The sequence below is a fragment of the Lates calcarifer genome, linkage group LG2 (assembly GCF_001640805.2).
Source record: "Lates calcarifer isolate ASB-BC8 linkage group LG2, TLL_Latcal_v3, whole genome shotgun sequence".
NCBI lineage: Eukaryota > Metazoa > Chordata > Actinopteri > Centropomidae > Lates > Lates calcarifer.
Genome location: NC_066834.1, coordinates 3,942,564 through 3,952,804, shown reverse-complemented (window position 1 = coordinate 3,952,804; position 10,241 = coordinate 3,942,564). Strand labels below are relative to the sequence as shown.

Sequence of the window (10,241 nt, the reverse complement as noted above, 5' to 3'; positions counted from 1 at the left end):
ACTTTTTTACAAACCCTAACCCTAACCCTAGCCCTAACTTTTTTATTAACCCTAACCCTAGCCCTAACTTTTTTACAAACCCTAACCCTAACCCTAGCCCTAACTTTTTTATTAACCCTAACCCTAACCCTAGCCCTGACTTTTTTATTAACCCGAACCCTAACCCTAGCCCTAACTTTTTTACAAACCCTAACCCTAACCCTAACCCTAGCCCTGACTTTTTTATTAACCCTAACCCTAGCCCTAACTTTTTTACAAACCCTAACCCTAACTTTTTTACAAACCCTAACCCTAACCCTAGCCCTAACTTTTTTACAAACCCTAACCCTAACCCTAGCCCTGACTTTTTTATTAACCCTAACCCTAACCCTAGCCCTGACTTTTTTATTAACCCTAACCCTAGCCCTAACTTTTTTACAAACCCTAACCCTAACTTTTTTACAAACCCTAACCCTAACCCTAGCCCTAACTTTTTACAAACCCTAACCCTAACCCTAGCCCTGACTTTTTTATTAACCCTAACCCTAACCCTAGCCCTAACTTTTTTATTAACCCTAACCCTAACCCTAGCCCTGACTTTTTTATTAACCCTAACCCTAACCCTAGCCCTGACTTTTTTATTAACCCTAACCCTAGCCCTGACTTTTTTATTAACCCTAACCCTAACCCTAACTTTTTTACAAACCCTAACCCTAACCCTAGCCCTGACTTTTTTATTAACCCTAACCCTAGCCCTAACTTTTTACAAACCCTAACCCTAACCCTAGCCCTGACTTTTTTATTAACCCTAACCCTAACCCTAGCCCTAACTTTTTTATTAACCCTAACCCTAACCCTAGCCCTGACTTTTTTATTAACCCTAACCCTAACCCTAGCCCTGACTTTTTTATTAACCCTAACCCTAGCCCTGACTTTTTTATTAACCCTAACCCTAACCCTAACTTTTTTACAAACCCTAACCCTAACCCTAGCCCTAACTTTTTTACAAACCCTAACCCTAGCCCTAACCCTGACTTTTTTATTAACCCTAACCCTAACCCTAGCCCTAACTTTTTTACAAACCCTAACCCTAACCCTAGCCCTAACTTTTTTACAAACCCTAACCCTAACCCTAGCCCTGACTTTTTTATTAACCCTAACCCTAACCCTAGCCCTGACTTTTTTATTAACCCTAACCCTAACCCTAGCCCTGACTTTTTTATTAACCCTAACCCTAGCCCTGACTTTTTTATTAACCCTAACCCTAGCCCTGACTTTTTTATTAACCCTAACCCTAACCCTAGCCCTGACTTTTTTATTAACCCTAACCCTAACCCTAGCCCTGACTTTTTTATTAACCCTAACCCTAGCCCTAACTTTTTTACAAACCCTAACCCTAACTTTTTTACAAACCCTAACCCTAACCCTAACCCTAGCCCTGACTTTTTTAACCCTAACCCTAACCCTAGTCCTGACTTTTTTTATTAACCCTAACCCTAACCCTAACTTTTTTACAAACCCTAACCTTAATCCCTAGCCCTGACTTTTTTATTAACCCTAACCCTAGCCCTAACTTTTTTACAAACCCTAACCCTAGCCCTGACTTTTTTATTAACCCTAACCCTAGCCCTAACTTTTTTACAAACCCTAACCTTAAACCCTAGCCCTGACTTTTTTATTAACCCTAACCCTAGCCCTAACCCTGACTTTTTTATTAACCCTAACCCTAGCCCTGACTTTTTTATTAACCCTAACCCTAACCCTAGCCCTGACTTTTTTATTAACCCTAACCCTAACCATAGCCCTGACTTTTTTTATTAACCCTAACCCTAACCCTAAACCTAACCCTGCAAACCAGTTGTAATCCCACATGGAAATCAGAGGCCACTGATGCTAATTTTCAGTCATCTTTTTTCGATTCAGTGTTGTAACACTCTTGTAGTGCAGTGTGTTTTATAGAAACAGTCACTGCAGCCTTCTAGTGCATCTAATTTTCAGTAGTGGCAGTGGAGGAACATATATGCAAAAACTGACAAAAAAAAGCAAATGCTCAACCAAAACAAGAAAATGTGGTTTTCAAAAACATGATTCACATATGTAGCATTCAAGAAAAATAATACTGCACAAAGTGGCTTCAATGCACAATTGACACACATATACACACACAGGTTATAAGAAGTACAGACAAGCTGAAACATTAGAGCAGAGAGTCTCTTAAACTTTGGGTCAGCTTAATAGATTTGAGCACACATCACCATTTCAGTTGCTTAAATTCACAAAAACTCAACGCCAACATTTTAGGACATCCAGGATTAACAATCCAATGACCCACAAAAGGTTATCATGCAGTACAACACGCCACAGGGACATTGTTAACCCAAAAGTCAAAGTTAAAGGAATATAAGCAAACATTATTGTCAAATTAAAAAAATATAATCCTGTCGAGTTATGACAGCGGTTGAAACCAGCCAACCAGTGTGTTCTTCTATATACTGAGCATGTTTATTTTTTTTTTAGTAATGCTGTAAATTTATAAACGACAACACCCTGCTTACATACAGCAGGCCTCCTGTTTTTTTCAGTTGGTTGAAAGGTTGAACCTTCTGTTATAAAATAATTTTATTAATGGTATTCCTAAACTTTTATTCACAGAAGACATTAATTTAGTGTTGTAGTTTATTATGTATGTAATTAGGATCGCTGTACATGCCCAAGAATCAATATTAGTCATTATTTCAGATTTAGACATACACTCCCACATGTAGATCATACAAACAGCTTCTAAGAACCCAGTATAATGAGACCAAAAAATTTCACAGCTTTATGATAATTAAAGTATCAGGTTGATACTTGGATATGACTTTGGGCATGAAAAAGAACAGAGTATTTTTTGCATTTTTAAAAAAAAAAACTACTTGTAAAGGCTGGTGCATTACTAACCAAAAAAACAAACAAACAAAAAAAAAAAACATATTTGACAAATCAGTTTAGACTTGTTTCCTGAATGCTTTGACATCATTTATGTGTGAAACATATTTTCACTCTTGGATGATGAAACCTATTCAAAGAGGATCACTGAAGAGAATCTGGTTTCTCCTCTTTAAACATGTTTGGCTCTTGGAGACTTTATGTAGAAGTCCCCCAGTTACCAATAAATGCAAAAAACAATCAGTATGATCCCACAAAGGTTTCCTTTGTATGATCAAACGTAGAGTATCTGCTGGTGAAGATCCCCCACGTCTCAGTCTGAATCAGAGTCCGAAAACTCATCTAGAAAACAAGTGATGAAACACATCTGGTATCAGAATGACTGTTGGTTCTCTCTGTGGACCAGTTACATAAATAAGGAAAACTTTGGTGAGTGTAGTGAGTAGTAGAAAGTAACAAACTGAAAATAAGGTGCACTTGAAGACATTTGCAGCTTTTTTGCATTTTTTGACACATTTAACTGTTTCTGCATGACAAAAAGCATATTCACTTTCCCCTAGTGGTATTAAACAGTGTTGTCTGTTAAGCAACAGAGCTAAATGCTGCACCAACATGACGTTAAAGTAAACAAATATTCCAAAATATGCAATTTTCTTCATTTTAAAATACTTTGCCAAACAAATTGGACTATTGGACTACTGATTATACATATAATCAGTAATGTATAACCATGTTTCTTAATGATATGAAATTATTAAAAACACATATGTCACATACATATTTTAATGTTAAATATATGGGTGTCCAGTATATTGCACAAAATATTTAAACATCATATACAATACATAGAGGTCTATATAAAAACTGAATTACCATACATACAAAACTTTTACCTTGCTGTCTTGATGGTTCATCATTGGACTCCCCTCCTTGCTTTAGGAAATTAGCCAGCTCATTAAAGATGAGGTAAAAATCTAAAGCAAAAACGATGGTGGCAATGAACCCAAACACCTGTGAAAAGAAGGACATTTGATGTGAATGCGGTGAAAAACTACGAGTGAAACAAGAGATTAAGTTGCAGGGTTAAGTGTGTTGTATATACTCAGTAATACAGAAATCATGGTGGATGATAAAAGCTCTACTTTACCCCGGCAGCCTTAGAGGAGCCGTTTGCATATTTGGATACTGCAATTATGGAGATGATGAAAAAGATAATGGAGGCAGTCACACATCTCATGAAATCCTTTGAGAGAAAAGAAACACCATGACTCAGAGGGGGGAGAAAAAAAAAATCTAATTTCATATTACAAGTACAACAGCACGTATATCCACTACAAAGTTTAACATTTTATTTGAAAATTGCTCTCACCATAAGAGGCCAGAGGAAGCCCTTAAACCTCTCATTGAATTTGGTGGAGTAAGCAATCAACAAGAAGAGGGCAGCCAGGAACTCCAGCAGCGGGACTGTCACAAAGGCTGCTGCTGTGGACGCTGCAAAACACACGAATGATATGAAGGAAAGAGCCTGTAGAGAAAATTGAAAATAGAGAGAGGGAGAAATGACTGGAACATGTATGGCATGTTTAGATCAATGAAAAGTTCAAGACAAAACCTCAGGACAAAAGAAAAAAAGAAAGCAGAATCTGTTTCCTTTTGAGATTGAAGACAACTAAGAGACTGTGAAGAAGACACTTAAATTGAAGTTTTTTATGTATATATTTATTTCTAAGTAAGCTGCTTAAAGCTGAAGGAAAATTTACATTTTTCATCCAAATGATAAATAAAATAATATCTAATCTTCTTCTTCTCCCTTCAAGATGTTACATTCAAGATGTTATACTACCCCAAAGCTGTAAGTCAGTGTGAATTATAGCTTCAGGCCCACTTCCTGTAAGGAGATACAGCTGTTAAAAGGCTATGTTTATTCACACAGGCCAATACACTGTTAACACTGAGCCCCTCACGTTCTCTCTCACACACAAACACACTTGTGCAAACACCCACCAACACAAAGCTGCAATAATGAAAGAAGATGTTTAAACGTGCTTTGTACGTGCTGTTAATCACAACTCAGTAAAGTGAGCCTGCCTTGTGTTTGTCGCTTTCCATTAGAGGAGATGGACACGCTGTATCAGAGCAAATGAAAGCCAGTCCAGACACTGTAATCTCAGACAGGCCCAGCCATCTTGTCTTTGTCTCAGTCAGTCATCCCACACCAGCCTGAGGGTAGGAACTCCCCCTGACTGAACCCAAACTGCTGCAGCTGCTGTGCTTTAAAAAATGCTTGGACAACACTTGACAGGTAAACTTCAGAAACTTTTCCTGAGGTTGTGGGAAAATCCTTGGGCATGTTTGCTCTCGAAGAATAAATTGTGGGATGTTTCAGATTATGTCTCCAAATCTTCAATTGTTTTGCCTGCCTACAGCCCAAAAGTCCAAAATTTTCCATTTGCGATGATATAAAACTATGAAAAGCAGCAAATCCTCACAATCGAGAGAAAAGTCTTATTTGTAAACACTCATGTAAAGACACACTGTGTTCTTCTGTAGGATCAGATGGAAGGGAGCATGTTAAGACCCTTAAAAAGTATGCGATGACTCAAATGAGCAGATTTTGAAAGTAGTGAAACTTCCTGTGAGTGCATACGATGGTTTTTAAACTCAAAAACATCATAATTCCTGAGGCCAGAAACACATTACATGCTGAGCTAAGAATTCTGATGAGCTGTAGTTTTTCAGTTAATACCACCTAGGGAGGAGGAGGCACACTTTTACACACATTTACCACACCATGTGGACTTTATTAACAGCCTGTTTGCATTTTGAAAATATTTCAAACACTACAAAAACCTGCTCTTTGTTTACACACTGATTTCACAGTCCTTATAGGGCCTGTTGCAGACTGAGGTTGAAAATCCTAATGAGAAAAATGCATAGTGGTCTGACACACTTTGTATAATAATGCATGCTCAGCAGGATACGTGTCTGACTAATACTCCTGAGAATACTGAAGTTACTGAAGCTGTTTTCTTTTTGGAATCTAACAATAGAGTTCAGTGCCCGTAAAGCTTTGAGTTGCATCAAAAAGACAATTGTGATACTTCACTCCAGCTATGCACAGTCACACAGAGCACATGGCACGATGCAGAAAATCCCAGGAATATAATTACATGAACTGTAATAATACTAGGGCTAAATCTAGTGTAGGCTACACTCAAACCTAAAACCAAACTAAAATGAGAGTTTTGCCCTCACAACACAACAGAGATCAGTGGAAATTTACTTGTGGTGCTCACAGAGATGAAAAATGATCCCCTTTATTTTTAAAAAGTTTCTCATTTTATTTTGTACAATGTCATACTATATAGAAATATCATGACATGATAAAGAAATCTGTGAATCATACCTAGGACGCTTTTTCTGGGAAGATCATTTTTGAATGACTTTCCATTCGCCTCCATTGTACTTGTGGCAGAAATCTCAGAGATGGATATCTCAGAACCAGGAAGACAGAAATTAACCCAAGCTATCTGCTGAGCTAGAAACCACTCAAGGTAAATGAGAAAACATTTGGATGCATCTAAACTGATCCTTTAAACATGAAAGATAAAAACTGAAGAAAAAAAAGGTGAAACATGCAAGACATAAATGTGATATCCTATGATACTTCACACTCTTATACTCAAACACACACACACACACACACACACATACACTGAAATTAGATTAGGTGGTAAAGCTCACATGTATTTACACATCTAGTCTCAGTTTAGTGAGTAGATCATGACCTAAATAACAAGCATATTCACTTCAAACACTGTGTAACTTCCCTCGTGATATAACACATTGGCTCCGTTCTCTGAGGCCAAGTGTTATCTTTCCAAGAGGTGTATTAATAATTCTAGTATTTTAGAAAGAGGTGGTCTTTACTTCAGGACAGGTGATCCATCTGCCAGAAACCTTACACAGTGTATCACACATGTCCTAAAGCTTTGAGTCTCCCACTCTGCTGCACAAGTTTAAACCAGGTGTGCACTCTCACCTACATGCATATACTACAGCAGGATATGGTTCTGCTTTCAATTATCAGCGGAGGCCAATATGTTTTTAGATGGGTTACAGAAAGATTTCAACCAAGGGGTGAAGATCACAGTCACACCATGAAGAAGTAAAAGGGCTGTATTGTGTGTGAGGGGGGGGCTGCAGAGTTCTGCATTCAGACACAGTGAGGACTGTGCCCCAGGCTATATGTTATGGCAACAGACTGAAGGATGTGACTGTGGGGAAGATGACTGCTCTCTCACAGCCTAACATGAGCAGAATGTCACATGACAAAGATGTGAGGGTTTATACAACCGCACTGCAAGAGGACCCTTCCTGCAAGTACACATGACATTAGTGACCCCCTACGCCCCCACTACTGTCACCATCACACAGCCTCACACAATTTTTCAGTTCCTGGTTTGTTGAAATCCATTTAGACAGTCACTAAAAAAAGTCATTCCCTCTGAGCTAGAACTGAGCTGTTTAAGTTGGTTGTGCAAAACTGACATAACTGAGAGACTGAGGCTGCTTAGGCCGTTATTCAGCTTCATCACTGACAATGGAGAGGAGTCTTAACAATGAATTCACTAGTTAATAGTAGTCTCAGGGCGGTGCGTACATGATCCAGTATAAACGTTCATTCCGAGTTTAAGAAGTTCACCTCATAAACTCTTAACTGCTCCTCCCTTTACTAATGCAAACCTTGTGACGGAAACTGACTGACCTATATTCAAAATGACAGTTAAACAGTCTATTAAAGTTATTTCTGAATGTGCACTAAAGCAAACCAGCTGCCATAACTCTCAGAAAACAGCAAATAAAAGTACCCTGAACGCAGCACGCCTTGACTTTTGCGCGCACAGGCACAACAATGGAACACTAACACTTTCATTTGTTTCTGAGGAGACTCCTCTGGTCATTTCTTACCACTTCAGCAATAAGCAGCATTCCTTTCCTTGAGGAGGCGAACTCTTTGCTCGGAAGAATAGAGAGCAGGACATTCTGGCTCGGCCGATTCGAGTTGGGAGCCTCGATGTCCCCCATTGTCGAAAAAGATTTTAACTCTCCTCAAACTTCAGACAGATCAAACTACAACACGTAACGTAGCAGATTCAAGGCAAAACAAAAAAGAAAAAAAGATGTGGAGGCGTGAGGCTTCTCGGAGGTGGAAACGGAAACAATGACAGCGCGGAAACGCGCAGCGCGAGCTCCCAAAAGCGCAACATCTGCTTTCTCCAGATGTGAAATGCGATGCCCCCAGCTGCATTGCTACAACACAATCACTCAGCCACTCGGTGGAAATATCCAACTCATGATGTCGCAAGGCACAGAAAAATCTTTATTGATATTTGATAATATGTATGCCCTTTCATAAAGTAACGGCGTCGTTTTGGATTACAGTTAAAATCTTAAATATGCAGGGGATTGATACAAACTTTGAAGTGGTAGAAGCGTTTGAAATATATTGCGCAGTGCAGCCTTACAATAAGTTCAGTTATTCAGATTTCACAACTCATTGGAAAGTAATCAGTGGTGGGGGTGGGGGGTTATTTGTTAATACTCACATAGCATACTCTAATAATTTATTGTAACTGATTTATTCATTGGTTGTCTTGACTCTGGGTTTCACTTCTTGGCTTGTTGAAAGTGATGTTCTTGAAAAGGGTGTAGCTGTCCATACAGAGCAGACCAGCTGACATCAAACCAATTATCTGCAAACAGAGAGCAGATCTCGAAATAAATGCAGCAGACTACACTACATTACAACACTGTGTGTGTGTGTGTGTGTGTGTGTGTGTGTGTATGTGTGTGTGTGTGTGCAGCCTACATTTATTATTCACATTGTAGGGACTCAACTTTTTTTTTACAATGACAATAAGCATGAAAAAGTTTTAGGGATGATGTTTAAGGTTCAGGTAAGGTTGGGTTAGGTTAAGGTTAGGATGAGGGTTAGGGCAAATAGTGGTTGTGGTGTGGGTAAGTCTCCAGGAAATGAAAATAAGTCAATGTGGGCTGGTGGCAGCATGACAGTATGACTGTATGAGAGGGGAGTAAAGGTGAGGTGGTAGAGCAGCTTTAAGAAAATTATTGGGCTACAGGACATGTATACAGATAAAAACAATGTCTAGATATTTCATTTAATAGTGTATAGAAGAAAAGTAAAATCCACATTAATAAAAAAAATGTCCCTCACAACCTAGACTGCAATAATAGATTAAATAAATATCTAAGAAATATTTCTCACCCCTCCGACCAGTGTGCCTGTGACAGTGTATGTAGTCAAAGCCATCAGGCTCAAGACAATAAAGTAGCCTGCTGCAAAGACTGAATTGAAAACGTCCTGGGGAGAAGAAAAGAGAAGAACTTAAGAAAAAAATGCAACTCATACATACAGCAGCTTATTCTCCTCTGACAAAGACTATAAAAACTTATGTTAATGTTAATACTATAATGTTGTGCTTTGAAACATCACCCACAATGAGAGGCCAAAAGAAGAAAGTCAGCCTCTTGTTGAGTTTGAGCAGGTACAGCAACAGCAGCAATGAAGTGATGAGAAACTCCAGCACAGTGGCTGTGATGTACTTTGGCCTGGATGCCACAGCAAAACACACAAATGCCAGAAACAGAGTTCCCTAAACACAAAAAGAGACACAACACATGGAAAAATGTTACTGTAGTAATAGAAAATATAAATTCTAAAACCTTATTATTTATTATTATGTTGACTTGAGATTCACAGGATTAATTCAACATGTTGCATGTTGCAGTTTATGCAGAGAAAGAGGAACTGGTCATGAGCTATCTGAGGTACTGTCAGTTTCCACTAACAGTTCCACATCACATTTTTTTATACAAACAACGGATCCCATTTCTTCCTTTTAGCCTCTAAAATGCTCTTGGTATGTTAATGTGAGTCAGTACTGGTTCTAGTAAGATTGTTAACTAGCTTACGAAGCATAACATGTGACTCATCTTCATTATGGCGTCTGTTTCTCTTTCTAATGTGTACAGGGCACTGCCAACACATCTAAGTGTCTGCAGCAAAGAGTAAAATCATCAAATGTCGTGACGAGGTGTTTAATCTCACCATCTCTGCTACTTTCAGGATTCCTCTCTTTGATTTGAGAAAAGCTGTGTCCACGTCCATGGTTGTCGTTTTACTGTGATCCGCTGACATGATGGTGAAATTTCGCTTGCAAAAGACAGCTCACTCTGTTTCCTGAAACATGCAACTTCCTTTGAGCTGCATAGGAAATGTCTGTTGGTAAGAATAGTAAGAACGTACAATA

The 10,241-nt window shown here is 38.7% G+C and overlaps 2 protein-coding genes across 2 annotated transcripts; both read right to left on the bottom strand.

Annotated features, from left to right (window-relative positions):
• Window positions 1-2,047: 2,047 nt before the first annotated feature.
• cmtm3 (CKLF-like MARVEL transmembrane domain containing 3) lies at window positions 2,048-8,151 on the bottom strand. Its single transcript, XM_018683132.2, has 5 exons — window positions 7,879-8,151; window positions 4,277-4,432; window positions 4,055-4,150; window positions 3,801-3,918; window positions 2,048-3,249 (listed from the first exon to the last, which is right to left on the bottom strand). The coding sequence occupies exons 1-5, from the start codon at window positions 7,993-7,995 to the stop codon at window positions 3,221-3,223; spliced, it is 516 nt and encodes a 171-aa protein (XP_018538648.1). The 5' UTR covers window positions 7,996-8,151; the 3' UTR covers window positions 2,048-3,220.
• A 118-nt stretch (window positions 8,152-8,269) lies between these two features.
• LOC108887660 (proteolipid protein 2) lies at window positions 8,270-10,208 on the bottom strand. The gene is made up of 4 exons (XM_018683133.2): window positions 10,040-10,208; window positions 9,429-9,584; window positions 9,197-9,292; window positions 8,270-8,663 (listed from the first exon to the last, which is right to left on the bottom strand). Exons 1-4 carry the CDS (start codon window positions 10,127-10,129, stop codon window positions 8,553-8,555), a joined length of 453 nt encoding a protein of 150 aa, XP_018538649.1. The 5' UTR covers window positions 10,130-10,208; the 3' UTR covers window positions 8,270-8,552.
• Window positions 10,209-10,241: the final 33 nt, after the last annotated feature.

Coding starts and splice junctions, on each gene's coding strand:
- cmtm3 (XM_018683132.2), bottom strand. CDS start 7,995: ATGGGGGACATCGAGGCTCCCAACTCGAATCGGCCGAGCCAGAATGTC. Junction 4,151..4,276: donor GCTTCCTCTGGCCTCTTATG/GTGAGAGCAATT, acceptor TTTCTCTCAAAG/GATTTCATGAGATGTGTGAC. Junction 3,250..3,800: donor TGAACCATCAAGACAGCAAG/GTAAAAGTTTTG, acceptor CTTGTTTTCTAG/ATGAGTTTTCGGACTCTGAT.
- LOC108887660 (XM_018683133.2), bottom strand. CDS start 10,129: ATGTCAGCGGATCACAGTAAAACGACAACCATGGACGTGGACACAGCT. Junction 9,293..9,428: donor TCTTCTTTTGGCCTCTCATT/GTGGGTGATGTT, acceptor TCTTCTCCCCAG/GACGTTTTCAATTCAGTCTT. Junction 8,664..9,196: donor CAGGCACACTGGTCGGAGGG/GTGAGAAATATT, acceptor CTCTGTTTGCAG/ATAATTGGTTTGATGTCAGC.